This window comes from Hipposideros armiger, unplaced genomic scaffold, assembly GCF_001890085.2.
Source record: "Hipposideros armiger isolate ML-2016 unplaced genomic scaffold, ASM189008v1 scaffold_25, whole genome shotgun sequence".
In the NCBI taxonomy this organism is placed as follows: Eukaryota; Metazoa; Chordata; class Mammalia; order Chiroptera; family Hipposideridae; genus Hipposideros; species Hipposideros armiger.
In genome coordinates, this window is record NW_017731375.1 from 2,352,665 (window position 1) to 2,376,862 (window position 24,198).

General features: G+C 43.5%; 1 protein-coding gene across 1 annotated transcript in view; it reads left to right on the forward strand.

Moving 5' to 3' along the window:
* The window catches only part of LOC109379368 (teneurin-2-like), a 1,023,129-nt gene that overhangs the window by 983,836 nt on the left and 15,095 nt on the right, over positions 1 to 24,198 (forward strand). The window contains exons 8-9 of the mRNA XM_019635930.1: positions 3,308 to 3,430; positions 15,383 to 15,588. Coding sequence (XP_019491475.1) covers positions 3,308 to 3,430; positions 15,383 to 15,588 — 329 coding nt within the window. The remainder of the gene's footprint in view (positions 1 to 3,307; positions 3,431 to 15,382; positions 15,589 to 24,198) is intronic.

Here is a 24,198-nt window from a genome sequence, read left to right on the forward strand (position 1 = left end):
GTCAGCCATGGCTCTGAGCCATGTTATCTTCACTCAAGATCCAGGCTGACCGTGTGGCAGAGGACAAAAGAGGTGCAAAGTGTGTGCTACTAGGTCACCTGGCCACACCTAAATTTGACGTGATGAAGACATATAACCCCCTTCTGGAAGGGATGCTGAATATAGAAAATGGTCATTGAATGACCACAATGAGATTATCATGCGTCACAAGAAAGCAACCAGGTTTCTTGAGATCCTGTTGCAAACCGGAATTTGTGAGCAGATCACTATGAAAGATGCAGTAGCCAACCGCATCCTACGGTACTCCTCCTCGGACCCCCAAACCCTCCTGCCATCAAACTTCACAGCCACCGGTTTCCTCACCTGTGAGATGAGGATTATGATGTGATCCGTGAGTCCTGATTCAGATAATGTCTGTAGAGAGTCTCCCACATTGCTGGGCACAGAAGGGGTTCAAGCACTGGCCGCAGATATTGATATACTAATGATTGAAATACCTCCTCTTTGCAGACCCGTCCGTCTGGCTGCCATCGCTGTTTCATTTCCTCCTTGACACCTCTGTATTATGTAGTTTTCATTGGTAAGAATATAATGCTCCACAGTGCAACCCCTCAGTCTCACTCTGTGTGTCATACTTATGCTAATAAACATTTAGGGAGTGACTTCAATATTCAACGTGCTCTGCTTGATCTTCTGGGGGCTGCAGATGCTTAACCCCCCTCTGTCCCTGAGCAGCCATTATTCTATCTGTAAAGAGAAACCTTTTCAAAAGGGAAAGGGGAGGTGGACTGACTGACTGACTTGACTTGTCATCCCCAGCCATAGAGCAAATCAGGAGCAGAATAAGAAACAGAGTTCTCATTAGTCAGGAAACTCATTTGCTTCACAGCTCCCCTGGGTCTTTCTCCTAAGGACACGTTAGTCCATCCCCACAGGCCAGAAAGATTTTCTCATTTTCTTAAGAAAGAGAGAAGGAATAGCTGATCAAGAAGAAAAGTGCAAACAAAAGCCTATTTCAAATTCCCCTCCCCCACAAAAAACGCGAGAAGGTGGTTACTCTCCTGATAGAGTTCTCACTTATTTACTTAACGTTCAGTTCCACAACAGGAAATATGCCCAAACTTGAGTTTCATGTTTGCTGCATGGCTTCAGCTGGGAGGAGAGAGCTCATGCTTGCTAGATTTGGCTTTTCCCCTTTCTTTATCTTCATCTCACTTTCTTATTTTTCTTTTCACTTCTGAGAGTTGTCTGAGAAGTTACTTGTATACTCTGACCCTAACCCTTCTCACCCCATCTGTCGTTTTCTTGTTTTCAAAATACTTTTTTTTTTTTGAATAAAGAGATGCTATGGAATCCTAAACAAAAGGTGGGGGGAGCCATTTTGACCAGCGTTTTCATATTGACGGGGCACTGCGGGGGTTGTTGTCCTGGCCTGATGGACCCACCATTCCCTTTTATAGACGTGAAAAAGCAAAGCTTTGGGAGGCCTGGGCCCCGGCTACTTCTATCCGTGTCTATCTCCAAACACAGAGAGACCCCCACCTCGAGAAAGCCGCACCTCCACCGCGGCAGCAAGCTAGCTCAAGGCAGGCCCTGATAACCCAATAGTAACATTTTAAAAAAATCGTTTTAAAATAGCTAATTCCTTGGCTCCCTTCACCTTGTAATTACAAATCAGAAGCTATCGTTATCTTGAAGCCACCACGATTAGTTCTCATTTCCTGACCTCTGTACAGTGAAAATATGTCATGATTTGAGGCAGTAGAATCTGGTCTCTTCAAGTAAGTGACCTACATATAACAGATAAACTGCAGGGGAAAATTAGGTGTTACCTTGATGGAAAGTGTACAGTAAATGTCACATGCTCTTATTAGTATTTATCATCTCGAAGAGTTGCAGCAGTGGGCTTTGCACTTCAGAGGAATGCATAGAAACAACACGTGGGCGGTTCTGAGCTGGAGAGGTATGTAAACAAAACAAAACAAAAAAGCAGACATACTCACAGGGGTACCTCGCCGCCTTCATCTGCAGCCATCAGGCTGAGCCGTATTGTTGGAGGTTAGGTTTTTCACCTTAATAGAGCACAGCCTGACTTTCGGCGGTGGTAGGCATGCAGCATTAATTGCCGTGTGAACCATGTCCCAAGCATTGTTAATTGTGTTTCCTGTGGTTAATTGTTTCTCCCATCCCGACATCTGACTGGGAACCTTTCCCTGTCAACAGCCCTTTCTCTCCACAGCACGGGAAACATGGCAACAGCATCAGACTGTGCCCGGTGGAAATGCCAGACAGACGGGGCGATTATTGTTTGGGCGGAAAATATGCAGGGAGATGAGGTCCTTATTTATTTGCAAATGAAGCATTTCTTAGGGAGGGGGACTTGGAAAGAGGGCTGGCTGTTTGGGGTTTGCTTTTGACTGCACGGAGTCCAACAACTCACCAAGAAGCAAGCGTCAGAGACGGGGGGGTATGGAGTTTGTTAGAGTAATTGGGAAGTGGGGAAGTGGGACAGACAGAGGGACAGGGAAGACCAGGGGGAGCTTGTTCCGGGAGGTTTGAGGTGCACATGGGAGTAAAGCAAGAGACATGCGGACAGACGTGCTTGTGTCCTGAGCAGAGAAGGCAGCGCCCAGAGCTCTGTCTCATTCTGCACCATGGCAATGGGGGGAATTTGATATTTTCAGGAAAGGACCCCATCTCACCACCACTCGCAAAGCTGTTTCCACAAGGGGTGGAAGGAAAAGTATTTTTAAAGTTGGAAATAGGGGTGGTGGGCTTTGCAATGGGCCAGACACAGCTGGCCACATTGGTGTTTCGGTGCCAGCACAGAATCAGACCAGCAGGCTGGGTGGCCTGGTCTTGAAGCTGATTCACATTTTAAGTCATTTGGGGGAAACGATCCTTGTCAGTAGCCCTTGGACTACCAGCCTAAGAGCAGTCAGCTGCGTCCAGGGCATGGGAAAGGCTGGATGTGATGGAGCCGTGCCCTTGAAGTCACTCCGGAGGGGCTTTTCCGCCTCCTTGGTGGCACCATGTGGAAGGTCTGGGCTATGTTTTCTCCTCCCTCCTCTGCTCGCCACGGGGCTCCTCTCCCCCCTGAGGCTGTGAATAGCAGCAGGACTGGAGACAAACCATCCAGATCTACCTGCTCTCTGTATTTAGCTTTTCCCTGCGGCCTGGGGCCAGCCACTTTGAACTACAGCTGCCTTAAAAGGCAGTCGCTTGGAAGAGACACCTGGCTCTCCCCCTTGACATTTGCATTGCTGAATTATCTATTCATATTTTCATTACTTTGTCTCTCCTGCAGCAATGCATCTGCTCGGACTCAATTGGCAACTCCAGCCGGCAGATGGACACACCTTTAACAATGGGATAAGGACCGGCTTACCAGGAAGCGATGATGTGGCAACAATGCCATCTGGAGGCAAAGGTGAGGTTACAGCTGCTGCTTGCCCTCTCGAGGTCACAGGGAATTTCAGAGCTCTGGCCAGCTGGTTCACGCTTACTAACCCAAACCTTGGGATGTATGCAAAAAGGGAAAGAAAAGGGAATTTAAAAAAAAAAAAGTTGCCTTTCCTAGGTGCCCCCGTTCAAAGCTGTTTGCTGTTCCTGCCTGTTAGCTGTGTTTGGCTGAAGTCTCTCAGAGCTGGCGTGGTGCCTGCTCTCAGCAGTGTGCATACCTCTGCTATCTGCAGCCACTGGCACTGGCTGCCGCTACTTGAAAGCATCCCAAAGCCTGGGCAGAGGCGGCAGCAACAGCAGCAGCTGGAGTGGCGACAGCAGCAGCAGAAGCGAGTCCTTCCTAATCGAGAAAGCCCGGAGCAGCCACATGCGGAGAGCCCTCTCCCCAGAAGGCATGCGGCTTCCCAGGGGAGGAAGCCCCCACCCCCACCACCCCCACCCTACTGATCCCCCCACACACACACACCTCAAGAAAAAGGAAGATTCAGACTCAGAGCAGTTCGGCTTTGGGGGAGAATAGACAGGAGTTTTGACAACTTGGGAAACAAGGCTTCTCGGAATAGCAAAGGGGACAATAGAAATGTTTATTGAAACAATCAGGTATCTGTATTCTCGCAGGGAAAAAAAAGGTGCTAACAAGGTGCTAAAAAGGAGGAGAGAAAACAGAGCCATGGGGAGGTGGGGACATGGGGCAATGAAAAGACACGAGCAGCCAATGGCCCGGTTCTGCTTAATTCAAGATGGAAATTACAAATGGGGGAGATTCTGCGGGAGACCTTCTCCACCCTGCCCCTTGGCAGGCATGGGCAGCTGTAATGCTTCAACTGTGACTTTTTTTGTCTTTTTATCTTGTGAATAACTGCTCTACTCTTCTGTCCTAATCCTAACACTAAATTACCTTTAAGTAAGCATGGAAAAGTTTTAGCTGAGGATAAAATTATATGCTTTCCATTATTAGGTAACTGAAACTACGCCTAAAAAATGAAAAAGTACATTTTGTCTTAACTGATCATATTCTGCCTTAACTGACCCAAAAGCCCAAAGCCAGATTTGTTGGCCTCGGATTTTAATCCATTTGTTTCCAGTGCTGACACCATCTGCAGCTTTGGTTTCCTTTATGACACTGGTTCTCAGCTGGGGCATTTCTGCCCAACGGGGGGCCATTTGGCAACGTCTAAAGATTTTTTTGATTGTCACAATCAGAGTAGGTGCAACTGGCCTCGAGTGGATCCAGACCAAGATGCAATGAAACATCCTACAAAGCACAGGATAGCTCTGCAGTGAAAAACTATCCTGCCCAAAATGGCAGCAGGGCTGTTCTTTGGGAAGCCCTGCTTTGGGGGGGGGTAGGGGGGGTGGGTCAGTTATATTTTACCCATAAATGTCCTTGACTCTGTAAGTCAGCACCCTGTTCTTTGAGAAGAACACAGAATCCGCATTTGAAGGTGAATATTCTACCTTCGGGCTCCGGGATGTCGATCATGGGTGCATGCACTCTGAAGTTACACACAAACCATTTTTACGTATTGTCCTTCACGAAGGGGCACCGCTGATAGGCCTTAACTTCCACCCATGAAGGTCAGCGTCTCCTCCCCTTTGTGATTAAGCTTCCTTTGGACCCCCGCCCCACTTTAGCACCCCACACCAGCACAGGCAGAGCACAGGAAGGAGACTCCCCACAGAGAACAAGCCCTAACCGAGAGGATAGTGTCTCTAACAAATGAAGAAACTCTTTCCATGGTGGCTTTGGAAAGGCCAGAATTTTTCCGCCCCCTATTCAACCCACTTTTGAAACTGTTGTGTAAGTCGTATAACATCACCAGTTCAGATATTTTCCAAGTGAGTTATGAGGCAGACAACAGGGTTGCCAAATTGTTGTCCAATGAATTTTATGAATAGGACTCTTATGAAGAAGGATGGGAATTTAAAACTGCTTGAAGTTGAAAGTTGAAGGAAAACTCGAAACATCTTGTTTCTGAACACCAACAGTACACTTCTGAGGACTGAAGATAGCAGACTTCTTTAATTTGATGTAAAATTTGGTTAAAAAAAAAAACAATTAGACGGGTTTTAGTTTTCTCATACTTGGCTAACTCTTCTCGAGAAAGTGACCTTAGGTTTGAATTTCTTTACCCAGTGACTCCCTCTTGCTCCCCAGTTCTCTACATTTAGATAACCTGAATTAATTCCAATTGACTACTTTTCCAGGGTTTCAAAGAGACAATCAAGAAATATTGGCAATAAGTTAATTAAATAACACCCCCTCTGTTTTTTTGTGTGGTAGATGATAATCCTTCATTCTCATCATGTTTTAATCAAGATACACCACACAGTGCCAGGGAGGTTAACCTTATTAAGTAATTACTGGGGTAAGTATCCAGCAGAAGCAAATTAAAATGTAAGCAAAACACGGACATGCGAGTGCCGTCTAAGATGGCCCATCGATAGAGATTTCGTTACCTGGTCTTTAGAAGCGTTTATCGTTCTCAGATTTGGAAAGACATCTAATAGACAGGGCAGCCTACACACTGTGATACGTTACTGGAACCACAGCACTTGATTAATTAGTCAGGAGAGTATGTTCCTTGGCTTTTGTGTCCCTTTTCCATTTGTTTGGTTCATGGTTTATTTTTCTCCGTTCTCTCTTTCAATTAAACCTTAACGTGGTTGGTTGTTGGGTTTCGCGTCAAGGAAAGGGAGCCCACCGACTGCCAGAATCACTCACCATCTCGCATGTATTTCTGTGTTAAAAGGAATGAACTCATACATCTTCATTACAAGAGCACGGAGCACTTTTTCTATAGATCTGGGATTAGATAAGCCTGGAGAACAAAGATTCAATACAGTGCTCTGACCTGGTCAGATAACATAAGGGAATCCAGTGTGATTGGCGAGGCCCAGAGGCAAAGTACACAAGAGCTTTCAAAGGGCACATGGTGTGGAGCCAATTTGCTCCCTGATCTTAAGAAAGAATAAGCTCCCAAGTGGAATTTCAGGGATCATTCTCAAAACCTATCACTCGTTGTAAATTCAAGGTATCCTTTGTATCGGGAGTCAGCAAATGACATCTCGTGGACCAAACCTGGCCCACTGCCTGTTTTTGCAAATAAAGTTTTATCGGAGCACAGCCATGCTCATTCATTGTCTAGGGCTGCATTTGCACCACAGCCATGCAGTTGACTGGTTGCAATGAAGACCAGACAGCTCAAAAAGCCTAAAATACTTACTATCTGGCCCTTCATGGAAAAAGTTTGCTGACAGCTCTACAAGTATATCATTTACAGACCCATTCCTACTTTCTGTGCCCTTTCCTGTAACTACAGAAATTATAGAGATCTAACAAGAAGAGACCCAACTCCCAGTAGATCCGATCTTCTTCTTGACCAAGAGTTGGGTATGAGCCATGCTTGGCAACTTGGCATTGACAGGTCCTCCATAATATAGGACTCTGGAGTTGGTCCAGCCAGATACAAACTCCAGCTCCATCGCTTCTCAGCTGCCCGAGCTTAGGCAGGACCTGTGTTCTCCTTCAGCCTGTGATTCCTCGTCTGTAAAATGGACCCCACACACACACACACAAGTGTGCTATCCAGCATAAAGGACACAACTCTTATAAAACACGGTGTGTGGTATCAGGCTTTAATAAGAGATGGGTGAATATTAGCTGTCACTGACATCATCATGACATCCAGCTGGTGCATTGAACAAGCCTCTGGAGGCTGCCACTTCTTACGAGGTGCTGTATTTTCTAAAGGCAGAGGCTGCCTTCAGAATGTCAGGACAGGCACCCATGCTGCTTCATCTTTTTCTTTTCTTTTTACCCACCTGAAGATTTCTTCCTACCCATTTGCCTGATGAGGTCAGTGGGAGGCAGGACTTGCCGTTCAAAAGGTCCAACGTGCAAAAAGCTAGCCCGTCCGCCACAGCGCTGTTTGCCTCCCTGAAGCCGGAACTCCATCACTGCCAGCCTTTAAGCCCCACCATTCTCGGTTTATAACTCAGCTGTAAACATTTATTTGTGCCTGGAGCACATTTCCTTCCTACCATTTGAGAAAAAAAGAAAAAAATCAGAATAACCAGATGGCATGCAAGTTGGGAAAAAATGGCAAAGACTGTTATTCTGTTTAGAAACATGTTTTTCTACACTTGCCCTTTCAGCAAAAACTTCATAATGATTTTTACGAGTTGGCTTAATGCATGGTGCTAGGAGCCAGATTAGTAGGGCGGTTGCTAATTCTTCCTCTGGCTCTTGTCTCAGGGAACACAGCCCAGGGTTCCAAAATGATCACTTCCCTACCTGAGGCTTTTTCACAGTTGATGAAGTTCCCAGAAGGCACGGGGTCATTGTTTGAACCAGCTGTTAACAGTGTTGCATGTCTACTGGCAAACATAGCAGTAGCCCATGTAGTGACACCACACCTGCCTTCTTTTTGGAGGCCATGTTTTCCCACCATGGCTGCAGAGTGGTAAGGTGGGTGCAGTTTGGTATTGGTCAGACATGGCTTTTTTTCAGTCCCAGCTCTACCGCTTAAGAGCTGTGTGACCTTAAGCAAGTCATTTTACCTCCATGGTCCTCTCATTTGAAAAAATGGGAGAAACCATTGGGAGATTGTATGGCAAGTAGTAACCACTCCATAATTTTTAGCTGCTATAATACTAATAAACTGAACTACAAATTGAGGCAGAGGCAGGAACACTGGAACAGTCAGATGTATAAGTATCTGGGGACCCTCCTAGTGACAAAGAGTTGACGGTTTTTATCTAAGGCGACAAACGCAGGTTTCAAAAGATGCAAAGTCTACGGACTTTTATAAAATCATTATTACTGTGCGATGTTGTGAATATAGTCACAGGAGCCGTAACACTTGGGCTAGAAATTTATTCCTGAAGAATAGCGAGCCAGGAGCAGGGTGAGGGCTGATGAGCTGTGGTGACTCAGAGGAGTGTCATCTAAGGCAGTGAATCTACTAGGGTCCTTAAGAGAGTCTTTTCCTCTATCTCTTGGTTAAACAGAACCCTCAGATGGTTGTCCTGATTCCCAAATAAATGGAAACAAGGTGTAATGACTGAAGCAATATTCTGAATTCAACTTTATTTTCAATAGATAAAAATATGTGAGGCAGAAGAATCTGCAAGGCAGATTTATGCCAAGGTGCCTCCGGAGTTCAGTTAAGTTTAGGAAGTATTAATATGAGGCTTCATTTCCCCGGTATGACTCTGAGTCCATTCCCTTTATCACTTGTTTGGGGAATAGTCTCGCTGTTTTCATAAATGAATTATGGCAACGTTTTCTGAAATGATTAGCTCCTAATGTGGCTACGGAAGGCTGTCGATTTGCTCGACATCGGTCTTATTTAACTGGTTGGAATGTTAGGTACATGTTTCTGAAATAGGCAATAGCTTCACGTTTACAGGAGCAATCTGCCGTGGAGCTATAGAGGTGGGCTGTCGTGCAAAATTGATCATTAGAGTGTTGCCGCTCAAATCCCAGAAATCGCATCTTTAAGCTGGAGATGAACCAGCCAGAACCATCGTGTGTTAAGCATCTGCTTCTTAGGACAAAATGATCATCACCCCCACTTTTCACTTTGAGCTCGTGAATAGAAAGAAAAGGTTGACATGGAAGCCATAGCTCTGGGCAATGTGGGCTGGACTGAGTCCTGCTTGCCAGGACACCCCTCTCGGTCATTGCCTGGAACCCAAGGATGGTAGCTAGACTTTCACAAATTGGCTGTTTACTTCCTCTCCTGATGCTGCCAATTCAAGCCCAAATGGAGTCCATGGGACCCTGGGCTGCAGCTGCCTAGATGAGAGATGATGGGTTTATGACATATACCCCAACCCTTGATATTGACTAAACATTACCTAACACTATAGTAGATGCTCAATAAATACTTGTTCTAAGAAAGTTTGAATGAATGGCCCACCCAATGTTGCTTTCATGAATCGTTGCTAAATAATTAAAATCAGGCTGTTTTTCACTAACGCAGGCTGCATAGAGGTTTCTACCTGAGAAGCAGCTTGCATACACATCAACATCTGCAGCTTGGAGCGAATGAACTTGTGACTTTGTTTTCTCTGGCCATTGCACCTTAATTCATGTGATAGGACCCTCCCTGTCTGCAGACATGTGGACCTCTCATTGGATCCTGATTTTAGCTGCTCTGGAAAATAACGGCCTGTTTCCTGAAGGCCCATGCCACCCCTTGACCCTCTAGTGAATTGTGCCTACCCTAGGCAGCCTGTATTTTAAATTAGACCATCACAAATTTATCCTCCAAATCCAGGATCATTATAGCTGTTTTTAGGTAACACAGCAACAGACTAGAAGAAAGCTGTCAAAGTGCTTGCAGTCAGGTACTACATATGTTACCCTGGTTAGTCCTCAGAAGGAACCCCATTATACCGACAAGTAGACTCACTCAGAGAGGGCGAGTGATTTGCCCAAAGGTACACAGCTGGTCATTGCCAGAGCTGGGATTCAAATCCAGGAATGACCAACATGGCTGTGTGGTCTTGCCCTCTGAGGTCTGAGAACTTCTCAGTATGAGGATCCGCACCCTGCAGGGAAAGACAGAAACCTCAGGTACCTTGTTTCCTGGCTGCCTGGCTCTCAGTAGCAGCCTGTTAGGGACCAGCCATGCCTGTGGTCCTCGAACAGCTGGCATGACTCAGGGGACCCCAGGTTCAGGTCCATTTGTGGGACAGGGGCCTGGCTTGTGCTGCTGCCCTCTTTGACCTTCCCTCCTGGACACCAGCCCAGGGACTTGAACTCCAGGGACAGAGCCACTGAGAGCTTCCTCACGTTGGCTGCAGCAACTGGAAAAACCCACCTTTTCTTTTTATCTCCTTTGAGGCTGTATTTACAAAAAAGGGTTTTGATTTTTACTGTTTTTAAAATTATAGAGGTATATACACATATTTTAAAGTCTTTTTAAAAGTATACAGAAGAAGCCTTGTTTTCTTTTGCCATAAAGAATATTAGTGTAACAACTGGGAAATTTGAATAGGATTTCTAAAATAGTATAGCATTGTATCAATGTTAATTTTCTGTTTTTGATAACTATACCCTGGAAAAAAGAATGTCCTAGATTTTAGACAAAAACACATAGAAGTGTTTAGAGATAACAAAGCATCTTGTTGGTAACTTATTGTCAGTATTTCAGAAAAAAATACTTGCACATCTATGAGAGAGAACATGAGAGAGCAAACGTATACAACATTGATGGATCTGGACGAAGGATGTAGAGGAATTCTTTGTACCATTTTTTTTAATTTATTGATAAATCTGAAATGATTTCAAAATGATAATTTTCTATTTAAAAGCAGGTACCTATATATGAAAAGGGAAAACCTCTCTTTGCAAAAGCATAATCAGTTGCACATCTGGAGAATTTGGCTTGAAAGCAGTCACTAGCTTTTAATAGTAATATCTCATGTTAAATGAATAGAATTGGGGTTTTTGGGGGTTTTTTTGGGTTTTTTTAGTGTAGGCAGCTTTCTCCCTTCTGCTATGACCACACACACACACACACACACACACACACTCTCACACTCTCTCTCTCTCTCTCTCTCCCCCTCTCTCCCCCCCCCACACCCCCCATCCTTTGTAGCATATACCAGGAGATAACCCTCTTTGCTTGCTCAGTAGACCACAGTAGATTAGAGAAGAAAGCTACTTAAGATAGTTGTAGGTCCAAATCACTCTAATGTAGACAGGACACTGAGACCTTGAAAGCTAGACCTGCCTAAACTATTAATAGGCAGCTGCTCAGCGGCGAGAATGGGAGTTCAACCCAATAGCTCATGTACACCCCTCCTCCTTCCACAAAAGTTTCAAGGTCATGGAGCACCAAGATTAGGACCCTGGCCTTTCAGTTCTTACTCTAAGAACCTTTTTCCTGTAATTCAACTCCCCTGGTTTATTTGTTTATAGGATTTCACACAAAAGGAAAATGAAGCGTTTACTCACAATTTTTCAAAAGGATCCACAAGGAAGTTTCCTTTAAATAGTAAACATCCCCATAGAGCTTTCAAACGGTAATTTTATTTTTTTAAAAACCAGCTTACATGCAACTTTGCCAAGTGACTCTTCCTTAAGGTCTCATTTCACTCAGTGTCACAGGAATTGCGCTGAAATACCCCATCAGATGGGCATGTAAAACGTGATTCATTTCGAAAGACATTTCTAGAGCACCCGTGGGTTGCCGGATTCAAACCACGGAGAACCCAGAGATGAATTCGCAGCTCTGCCCGACCTCAGGAAGCACAGTGTCTAATAAAAGAGACTTTGTAAGACCAGCAAAGCCAGTTGCAGTACGTAACAAGAGAGTTAAGTGTAAATACTAGGGAAGCTCAGAGAAAGAACCTATTTTTCTGGTATGCGTGTAGGGGGGGTGAGGGATGTAAAGGAAAAGAGAGCTTCCGCGTGAAGGTGCAGCTCACCTGGGCTTTCATTTCAGTGTTATGCAATAAAGCAAGTTTATCAGTGAAGTAAGCTGATCAATAAAGGAACGACACTGGCTCCTAGAAGGCCCCACCAAAAATCAATACTGGAAACAAATGCTGATTCCCAAATTTAAGCTGATTCCATAGTTAAGTCTATTCCAGGAGAATTATGCTCTCCTTGCTCTCTTGGTAGACTAGATAGATAGATAGATAGATGATCGATAGACAAACAGATAGATAGAAGCTAGATAGACATGTATACATATATATATATACATATATACATATCACATATACACACAATGTTTTTCTTTTAGAAAATTCTTTATTCTGAAAAGGAAGCCCAGTGGTTTCCCATATCGTTTTTCATTCTGTAATTCAGTGTAACTAGCTGGCATTTATTTGACTCTTATTGTGTGCTAGGCACTGCACTAAGCCCTTCTTTGTGTACATGCAGGGGTCACTGCCACCCTGTGAGACAGCTACTATTATCTTTCCCATCGTCAAAAAAAAAAAAAAGAGTGGAGGACCAGAGAGGTTAAGCAAATTGCTGGAGGCCACCCAGCCAGGAGGAACCAGAGCCAGGATTTGAACTCCACTCTGTCTGGCCGCAAAGCCTGTACTTCACCCAGGTGCACTCTCTCCATAGTGCCTGAGACGTGAACAGGGAGAGCGTCTGAAACCCTAGGGGGAGGTGTGAGAACTGAGAAGGCAACCTGTCCTCACTGGGAGTAGCCGCTGATTTACTGAAGTCAGTGTCCTGAAGTTGGGGTCTAGTAAAAGAAGGGGGATCCCACTTCCCTAAGAACCAACCCCCCTGGGCTCCTTGCCTGAACTTCTCCAGAGCCAGCGCTGTCTAGAGGCCAGCCACCTTGCCCAGCTCCGGCACCCTCATTTGGCTTGACATTATCAAAATCCATTTAGGTTTCAACAGTAGATTAGCGGGCTCATGGGTGCTGATTTCCTGCTTTTTCATATCCTGTCATTAACCCAGCAACCCTGAAAGCCCAACAGACATGAAGAAAAGCCCGTCTTATTAAGTTTAAAGATGACTCATTTCTTCTAAATTCTATTTTATTTTTAATGCATTTCTTTAACTTATTGCCACTGTATGACTGCTGGGGTTACTTTTGGTCACTGTTGGAGGACCCTAAACTATTCTTCCCCGGGGGTCTTTTTTACTGTATTTCTTCCTTACTACAGCCTTTTAATTATATCTCTTCCCCCCAAAGGCCTTAATTTGGGGGGAGGAGGGAGTCTGTCAAAAGCAGCATTTTTAAGCACAAATTTGTTTCAAATTCATAATAGAGTTTCTGATCAACTTGTGATAATAAGTGTTTCCCCCTCAACTTGTCATTATTTCATCAAAATCAACACTGAATTTAGGCTTAGAGCTTTATAGATAATAATAATAATAATAATAATAATAATAATAATGGCATCTCAGTTTTATTTAGTATTTATTTTGTGCCTAAAATTATTCTAAAAGCTTTGCATGAATTAACTCATTAAATCTTAATAGCAATCCTATGACATAATAATAGTGTCCCAACTATACAGATGAAGGAACTGAGGTCCAGAAAAGTGATATGCTTCGCAAGGATCAAAGCTGGGATTTGAACCAAGGCAGTTTCAGCCCAGAGTCTCCGCTCTTACGTACTATACAGTATCCCTCCGCTTTGCAGGGAAGTATTCCATGTGTCTGAGCCAACATAAAAAGGTTAGAGAAGTCATCTAGTCCCCATCTAAAGCTCTGAACCACTCAGGACGTAGTAGTTGTTTCTTTTCTTCTTAACGATGTTATGTGACGGAAGCTTCCAGACTTCCCTCAGGAGCCCGTTCCTTAGTTTTATTATCCCAGGGGCCAAGAGTTTCTTCTTAAGGTCCAAACCAGTGTTCCGCCTACTTTATTTTAAGCCCCTGTTGACTTTTTATTTGGTCCACTTTTGAGCTACATACAAATGAATCATCACTCTTGTTCAAGAAAAAAGGGAAAAAATAAGTTCAGACCCTCAAGTCACTCTGTGGTTTTCTTTTATTATTTAGAGTTGGAAAACCTCAGAGATCCACAGATGTTACCTCTTCATTTTACAGATGGGGAAACGGGCACCCAGGTCATTTACAAGTCTCATCTTGGTGCAGTGGCTAGACAGAAATAAATGCCTCTGCACTCAGGCGGCTCCGCTAACCTTTCATGCCGTCCTCACTCAGCAATCGCATAACCTCTCCTGACCTTCTAAACCATCTGCAAGGTGGAGTCGCCAAATATAGATAAATATTTTCGGAAGAGCCCATCCATTACAGAATCAGAGGGGAGCATGCTTCCCATCCTTTGCCCATCGGGCAAACTTTTCATATCCACAAGGTCATCAACATGCTCAACTGAACAGTGAAAAGACCCTTGAAACAAAAAATGCCTTTAATTCTTTCTGTATCTGGTTTCAGTTGGTTTAAAAGTGCTCAAGAACATAGGGGATTGATTTGATTTGATTTTTTCAAGTTAAGCATCCATTTGAAGGAATTGCGAATGACCTTAGTAAAACGAGACTCTACCCCGGCTTTATTCCCATTTCACACACGAGGAGAATGAGGCCCTGAGAGAGGTCAGGTGACTTGCTCTTCTTGGACACCTACCAGAAACTCCCAGCTTCTTCTTAATGCTTAATTCTGTGTTCCCAAAGTCACCCTTGGAAGTGTAGGACGTATTGTTTGGTTTATTGTTCTTTAAAAATCTTCTTTCAAAATAAGCATTTCTGGAACTCCTGTTAAAATTCTGAAGGACGCTGAGTGTGGGCAATGGATATTTGCCATATAAGCAATTTCAAATCATGTCGCCACGATGCGTCACTGTCACTGTGAGAGAGGTGTGGTTTCTGCATGGCTCTTAGATCCATTCCTCTTGCTCAAGGAAGGGGTCACTCCCAATACTAGGTCAGCCTGAGGTCAAGTCCCATTTTCTATTGAGTCATTGTATTTACTTTGGACCAATTTTTGTTTACTGTTGTTTCTTTTCTTTTTTTTAATTTATGAAAATGTCAGAATATATTGGATTCATTTGTAGCTGGAAAGAATAATTAAAGGCTACAAGAATTAAATGTGGTGCCAAATTAATATCACTCTCCTCCCTTCCCCTGCTGATCATTTTTACACCTCAGAGGCACATTTGGGGCTGTTGGAAGCTTTACGTGTATTTAGCAGACAACAGCTCTTATTATATTTGATCAGTAAAGAGCAGTCACAGAAGTTTTAGAAATCATCACGCCAATATTTCAGATGCCCTGGGGTAGGAGTTTATAGCTTTGTTATTTAATACCTAAATGTTTTAAGCTCTGACTTAAAGAGAAACTTGCCATGAGTTTAATCTTAATATGTTTTGCTTTGTTTTTAAATCCCGGCATATCATTAAACAGAAATGTAGAGCTGACTGATATATACAGGTGTCACTGACTTCCTACCAATTCCTGTCTTCCAGTGCCCTGGTCATTGAAAAACAGCAGCATCGACAGTGGAGAAGCAGAGGTGGGTCGGCGCGTGACCCAGGAAGTCCCACCAGGCGTGTTTTGGAGATCACAGATTCACATCAGTCAGCCCCAGTTCTTAAAATTCAACATCTCCCTCGGGAAGGACGCTCTCTTTGGCGTTTACATAAGAAGGGGACTTCCACCGTCTCATGCCCAGGTATGACCATGCTTGATATCACCATGAGTTTAAAACTATGCCACTTTGCACCAACTAGGACGTCTATAATCAAAAGATAATAACAAGTGTTGGCAGGGATGTGGGGAAGTTGGAACATCAGTACCCTAGTAAATTGGTACGTGGCTGGTGAAAATGTACAACGGTGTAGCCGCTATAGAAAAGAATTTGACAGTTCTTCAAAAAGTTAAACAGAATTACCATATGACCCAGCAATTCAACTTCTACGCATAGACCCACAGAGAACTGAAAAGATTATTTCTCATAAAAACAAACACACAGATGTTACAGCAGCATTACTCATAATAGCCACAAAGTGTAAACAACCCAAATGTCCATCAACTGATGACAAACTGCAATATGTCCACACAATGAAATATTGTTCAAACATAAAAAGTAATGAAGTGTTGTTATAAGCTACAACATGGATGACTCTTGAAAGTATTATGCCAAGTGAAAGAAGCCAGATGCGCAAGGCCACATATTATGTGATTCCATTTATATGGTTCAGACGAGGCCAATCTATAGAGACAGAAAGATTGGTGATTGCCGGGGGTCGGGGGGAGGAGGCGGAATTGGGACTGACTGCTAGTAGGTATGGGGTTTCTTTTTGAGGTGATGGAAATGCTCTGAAATTAGATAGCTGGTTGCACAACAGGGTGAGTGTGCTAAAAACGAATGAATTGCAGAATGGTGCAATTTATGTTATATGAATTGCATTTCAAAACAAAAGATAATGTCCCTCCCTGATGAAGTCAGCTTTGCTAGACCCGGAGGTGAATCCTTGGGTACTTTCTTTTCAGGTGTTCTGGTTACTGGATGAAGTTGTTAAAATATCACATACACAGTGAGACATCCCTCTATATTTGAAAAGAGTGATGTAGCATTAAACGAGAGTCAGCAGTGGTTTCTCTCCAACTTCCCTGTCCTGAGTTCCTGGGGGAGGGAGTCTTTGGCACGTGACAGTGAGGCTCTTCCCAGTATTGAGAGGGAAGAGATTCGATTACATGATGGATTTCCTTGTTTTTCCTCTCATCCCTCCTTTAATTTGTCCTGGTAGAGATTTTACTATACACACTACTGGGATAAATTAACACCCTACTAGCTTGGTTTTCTTTTCCAGTAAGTGTTGGATATCCTGAGGAAACCCAAGTTGGGCTTTCCCGCCTTGCTTGCTTTCAAATCCAGCAAGTACATAAAGAACTATGTTAAGAAAATACTCCGGTAGAAGGAAAACATCCTTAACCGCACATTATATCCAGTTAAGGCTGAATTCAAAATGTGTTGGAAAGGTATTTATCTAGAAAATTCAATTGGAAGAATTTAGAGCTTCAAACCCATTGGCAAATATAAAGCAAGGAGGCCACCATTTCTTTGTCTTTAGCTCATGGCAGACATTGCTAATCGATGGCTGCACGTTTCCCCCCTGAGCTCAATGCACAGAGACATCCAACAGAACCCTCAAGGCAGCCACTAACGATTCAACGTTGGCTCTGAAGATGAAACTTATTTGCAATCCCATCTTCACAGCCTGAAATGATCAATATAAGGGACTTAAAAGGACTATTTCTTTTTGGATAGGGAGGGCTGTGGAGGTTTTCATTACCATTCACAGCCATGCTATAGGGACCGATATGGCAAGTGGTAATCAATACGACCTCCATGCATTCATCCAGAAAAACATGTATTGGTCTAGGCACTGATTAACCAGAGAAGAGTTAACGTAGCCCTGACCAAGCAGAACTCCTTATACAAACGACACATCTGCTCTTCAAAGAGTTTCTCCTCTAAAGAAAGAGACTCAGCTGGGAGGAGTCCCTGAGGCATTTCTGTAACTTCTGGCCAGGAGGGGTGTGGCACTGCCCTGGGAAGTTATGCAAATTGTGAGGTGGCCTCTTTGACCTTCAGGCTCCACGGATTCTATTGTAGCATAACTAAGGGTTTGCAATGGTGAAATATGCCGTTTGGTATTATTCGAGTTAAGTGTGAACGTGCCTTTGTGTAGAGCTGAGTGTAACTTTCCCCTCAGTCAATTAGATGCAAGGAGCTTTACTGGTTAAAAACACTTCCTCTCCGGCAGTTGTTTCAAAGAACCATTATCCCCCTTCACTTGCATGCTCTGAGCAACTGCTATCATGGAAAAGCCAGCGGACGTGCCAAGTCAAGTAGGTGCATCTCTGTACCTGCGTGATAGTGGACAGCAGGCAGGAACACGCTACCCAGGTTCCATGCTATTCTGACAAGACTGAAACCCTCCATGACAATGTCTTTTCTTCTTTTGTGGCTACACCACACTGTCCATCTCCTGCCAAGCCAGTGATTGTTCTAGTGATCGTCCTCTCAAAATAGCTCTACTCCAGGGACAGTCCCATATTTCACGGGAAAAGAAATGAATAGGCGTGGGCTGATATGCACTGAGGGTTTCAGTCCAGCTGCCAATTTGGGAGCTTAGTGTGCGTGGGAGGGTCAAGTAAGTGACACAGCGCAGATGTTTGGAATTGCACAAGACAGGTACAATATAGGGGCGCTTCTTAGAAAAAGGGAGAAAGGAAAAAAATGACTCTCTACACATTCTCACATTCATTCGCTGTCATTACATGCATTCATGTCCACTTGATGAGCTACATTTCCTCGAGGAGACGGTGCTTAGCTCCTTGCAAGGACAGGTGACTAACTCATTATAGAATTTCTCATCTATTGGCATATCCTATCAAGGAACATAAGTTCTATAGGGATTGGCAGTCTAGCCAAGGTGACTCATTCGAGCTGGAAAGTGAGAAAGAGAAAGAGCTGGGGAGGGGAACGAATATGAAATTCTGTTGGTTGTGTTGCATGAAATGGCTATGCTTAAATTTTATTGAGTATCAAGCTCTGACCAAGAGCCTACAAGGTTTAGTATCCATGTCCAGGGATATTAACTACAGAGAGAATCCTTTCTGCTTAAATTTCCCAAGAATCAGAGTGTGTCCCAGGTGACTTTGTGAAAGTGGCTAAACACAGGGATAGAGGCACCGTGGCATAGGGGAGAAAGTCCTGGAATAGAGGCAGAGCTGAGAATGGAAGCCCTGCTGCATACTAGCCAGGTGACCTTGGACATGTCCCATAACCTCTCTTAGCCTCAGTTTCCTCGTCTACCTGTGTTACCTGCCTTACAGTGTTATAATCACACAACAACAGCAACAAAGGTAGGATGAGAAAACATTTTACAAACGAAAGCACAATATAAAGATATCATATGCAAGTGTTTCACTGTATTAAGAATTGTCACACCAATAAGCTTTAATTAAAAAAAAAATCTAAAAAAAAGAAAGAAAGAAAGAAATTCTGCATGGCCCTAGCAAATACTGTATAGAAATAGGCAATTATGTAAATGCAGTTTTTAAAATAAAATTAATTTTTTAGCTTTTTCTTCTTATTAAAGAACAAACTGTTTCATTAAAGAAAAAAATTTAAACACAGATAAACAAAAGGAATAACGTAAAAACAGCCATAATTTGAAAGCAGTCCCCTTTTGCTAAATGTTTACATAGTATTTTTGATATAATAAAACTTATCAGTTGTAGGGGAAAAAAAAACAACTCCAAATTTGAGTAGCTTAAAACAACAGAAGCTATTTCTTGCCTATTCTGTATCCGTGGTTCTCAACCAGGGGCAATTGTGCCCCACCCTGGAGACATTTAGCAACATTTGGGAATATGTGTGGCTGTCACTCGAGGAAGAGGTTGCTCCTGGCAGCCTAGTGGGTATATCCTGGAGATGCTGTTAAACACGCACAGGACAGGCCCTACAGCAAAGACTCATCCCGCCCAAAATGTCCAAAGTGCTGAGGTTGGGAAACCCTACTTCATATGTTCATTTTCGGTGACATTGGACTTTGCTCAATGTCAGCCTCATGCAAGGACACAGACCTGTGGAGCCTCCCTACCAGGAACGTGACTCTTCCCAGTAGCAACGGAAAGAGAAGGTGGTGAATTACGTGCACATATCCCTAAGAACTCCATTTGTAAGTGACACGTATCATTTAAGCTGTTCTCATGTGGACCAAAGCAAGTCATATCCTGACTTCATTGGGCCAGGAAGTACAATCGTACAAGGTCACTGAGCTGAGCGGTACTAGGTCCAGCAGTGAAAAGCCCTCATGACTTAGAGCAAAATGCAGGATACCTGTCCTCCTGGCTCGTCTTCGCGCACACCCTGAGTTCTTTTCCCAAAAGTAACCCTTCGGGATGTTGTACGAATTGCCAGACTGTCCTTCTGAAAGTTTCCACCAGTGGCAGTGTGTGGTTGCCCATTTTGTTTACTTGAACCCTTGCACAAACTGGGTATTATCATTGTTTAAGCTTTGTCAATTTGAAAGGCAGATATTAGGTTGTCTTTGAAATGCAGCATTTTGATATCCTGCATTGCATTTTTTAAAACCTAGACAAAAAAATAAAAAAAAGAAGACTTGCGCTAAGCCAGTCATAACCCCCCAGCTTGAATTCTTATGGGGATGGTGTGTGTAAGGAAACCTAGTGCATCTTGCCAAATAGTTGAAAGTCTACAGTGTCAGACTCACTCAGCCCCAGTTCTAGAGAGGGAGCCGATGAGTCTTTCACAAAGGAATAATAAGCTGACCTGGCTACCGTGCTAGGCATCAAAGGAAACCTCAGAGACTGTTGCTGCGGGTCAGGCTCTTGGGTGGTTATAAGGCAGTGAGCAAGTTTGTTTGACAGTTCATCACTGACTGCTGCTGATATGTCAAGCGAAGTGAAATCCTCTGTGAGAACAAGTCAATAATGGGCAAATTAGGTGCATGATTAACCGAAGACAACAAGACGCCGTTACCGCTTGGGAGCCCTGCCGAGACGTCACCTTCTCCACGGTCCTGTTTAGCAAATATTAAAAATGCCTATTTCATCACTCTGGCTGATGGAGCCAAGAGCCCAGTGGCTTCCAGAGGCAACTTGAGAGCACAGGGCGGGCTAAGGGCGCCAGGGGGTTGATTAGAGGGAGGTGCTAGGATTGAATGGCACTCAGGTGGAAGCAGACACTGTGAACCCCAAGTGCCTTCTACCCTGATGTGTGCACTCACAGATGTGTCTGTGGGGTGGGAAGCAAACCTCCACGCATTAAACAAGAGAAAGGAACGATCTAAGAGACCACGAAGTGCCCCCACGAGCATACGAAATAAATGCAAATATGGCAGATCAAGTATGTGTGGACCAAGGTAAAATGAACTGAGCAAACATTCCTGTTTGTCCTCATCAGCAGAATTCCCCCAAATGACCCTTTCTAAAAGCAAATGTATAGATGGTGATGAGTGGTATTGGCTTTTGCCAGCTCCGTTTGTCCCTTTCCAATTCAGAGCCTTATTTGAAAATGAACTCGCTTTTTCCCTGTCTCCATCTCTCTTGTCCAAGAAAGTAAACTGCATGCCATTTCAATTAGAGGTGGCACTAACTGGGTCCCTGGGACACTGGGTCCCCCGAGTATTCTGAGCACCCCGATTCTGTTGTCATCTCTACACCCTTCCAGTTCCCATTCACCAGTCAGACAGGCTCTCCCTGGACCTCACGCCTTCTGTGGAGCTATGTTTGGTGAGCTTAATGTGGAGGGAATACCAGGGTTTGACCTTCAACTTGCATAACGCATCACACAGCAATTTAATTTCACTTCGAAGGGAGGCATATTTTTATAGGCATGGTTTTCAGACCCTTTCTTTCAAAAAGTGTTTGCGGTATGGAGACGATTTTGTGAAACCAAGAGAACCTTGGTTTCTTCTGTATTGGACTCAAAATCCTTTTGGAAAGGCCTTACTTGGGAGACCCCTTGTGATTATCTGGTGACATCCTAACAGGAACCAAAACTGCCACTTAAATCGATGGGTAGCCTCCTGGGCAGCCACCAAGCAAAGCTAAAGAGAAACCTCAGGGGATGCTTGAGTTTTACAAGAGAACCGGTCTTGACAGGGGTGCGTGGAGGACACCGCGAATGTTTTGTAAGAAGGGTAATGCTTGAGTAAGTGGAACTTGGGGGAAAAAGACAGAAACTGAAAAAGCAGGACTAAGTAAGAGGGGTCACAATGTAGACAGAGAGTCTCAGAGGTGCTGTAATTCAGCAGTATGCAAATTTGCTGGGCAAAGACCTTTTGTCTTCAAGGGAAATCTTATATAGTACCCCGTGCATACAACGGATAAAAGGGACACTTTTATTAGCATAAATATAGTTTATAGTTCAAATCCATATTTATTATTATAATGTTCGTCTCTGTATATGTATGTGTAATATGTGTGTGTATATATATTATATATGAAGAGAGAGATGTGAAACTCATGAGAATGGTCACCTCGAGGAATAGGTAAAAAGAATAGGACTGAGAATTAGGTTTAAAAAGTACAGTAATATGTTGGTTTATGAGTGTAATTCGTTCTGGAAATAAACTACTCTTATTGCAAGACATCGCTCGTTTACCACGTTAAAATGTACTAGAAATGTTTGCTCGTCTTGCGGAACACTCACAAACCAAGTTACTCGCAATCCAAGGTTTTACTGTACTTGTTTTTTTCCATAATAAAACATTAAAAGTAAGGCAAGCTCCCTTCCCATCTCCAATGCTTGCACGCACACACAAAGGCTGGAAATAAATGTGACAAAATGTTAACATTTATTCATCTGAGTGGTTGAAGTATGGGTATTTGTTACCATATTCTTTGCACTTTTCTTCTTTTTAGTCATCTCTCTGTCCTTCAGAAAAGTGACTCTGTGACAAGCTTGAGTCGGTTTTGACTAAAACAAGCTTTGAGAGGCTATAGATGACTGATCTTTATATTCATTTCATTTATGTACTTTTTTTGCACAGTTTTGTTAAAAATCACAATGGATATATACAAGGAGTTGCAAACAGCAACAGTATTTTCCTTAATCATTTTCCTTACCAGCTCTGGCTACTCTTCAATTGATCCACAGGCTTGAAAAAGGAAGATAGGAAATACAGTAAAACCTTGGATTGCGAGTAACTTGGTTTGTGAGTGTTCCTCAAGACGAGCAAACATTTCTAATACATTTTAACGTGGTCAACGAGCGATGTCTTGCAATACGAGTAGTTTGTTTCCGGAACGAATTATGTTCACAAACCAATGTATTAGTGTACTTGTTTCAAGATTGAATCACTTAAAATATCTAACAACTACTCACATCCCTTACCTTAGATACACACGGAGAGAAGCTGCACCCCAAACCTACAAGGTGCTAAGGGCTGTTTCAGACGAATTATATTTCATCCTCTCAGCAACCCGAGGGGGTAGGTACAGGAGCAGCCCCCTTTTACGCATGAAAGACCTGAGACAGAGTTTAGGGTCACAAAACTGGTAGGTACCGGACAGAGCAGACACCGCCTTTGTCTCCCCTCTGTGGGCGGCCGTTTCCTGGAGCTTCCTGTAGTACAATGGAAGCACAGTCATTGGCCGGTAAATGACAGCTCACGCCCCAAACAGGAACTCCATCAGGTCCTTGGCGGTGGAGCTGGACATCTGCTTGAAAGGGCCCGGGGAAGCCTTGGCAAATGTAGGTCTGGCTGAGTCACCGCAGTGAAATACTACAGCAGAGAAAAGTAACAAAGGTGACACGAGGCACCTCCCGGAGGACGATGATAATGTAAAGAGAAGTCCTGGCAAGTTTGACGAAGACAGCCAATATGTTGACAGACATGTCCCTTTTGATTGTGTTACTCCAGTCAAACTAAAGTGACGCCGTATTGTTCTCGAGTGTTGCATCGATTCCAAGATGCACATCATGCTCGTCTCCTGACACCTCTGGAAACAGGATGTGTTTTGCAATCAATGAAGCTGAGAGACAATGAAATGTGTAGTGTCACGTTTATGTGTCGGTATGAAAACTCAGTGTTCGTTCTAACAATTAGAGCACAGTGGCAGATATAACCTGAATTTCCTAAATATGAGATGAAAAAAAACCAAAAACCCTTTCACAATTCAAGTTTCATTTTTTAGGATAAAGTCCTAATAGATCATTTTTTTTTCCCATTTGTTAAGGACATTCTTCTTCAGTAGCCTTTTATGAATTCCAAATATCCTCAGATAACTAGGTCTTATTGTATATGTCAAGTCAGTGTGGGCATTTAAATATAAATTTTAAAATATATAGATACACAGATAAAAGTAAAGTATAAATAATTCTGTAGAATGCCTGTTCCAGACACAGCATGGGCAGAAGACGGTGGCCCTGTCCAGACTGTCTGGCCTTGAATTTCAACCTCCGATACTTCCAAGCTGTGTGACCTTGGGCAAGTCACTCAGCCTCTCTGTGCCACAGTTGCCTCATCTGTAAAATGGAGATAATAATAGTACACATTCATAGCATTGTTTTGAGATGTAAATGAGGTCATCTTTTTTTTCTTTTTTTTTTAAATATTTTTATTGGGGAATTGGGGGGATGGGAACAATGCTGGGGAATTGGGGGAAGGGGAACAGACAAGTTGCTGTCATTTTGTTCTTCAATCTAGTTGTGAAGGATGTTGCTTCACTGGCCCAAGTTGGCACCATCATTGCGCTCTTCCCTGGCAAGGCAGATCAGTCGCCAGCCTCTGGACGGCCG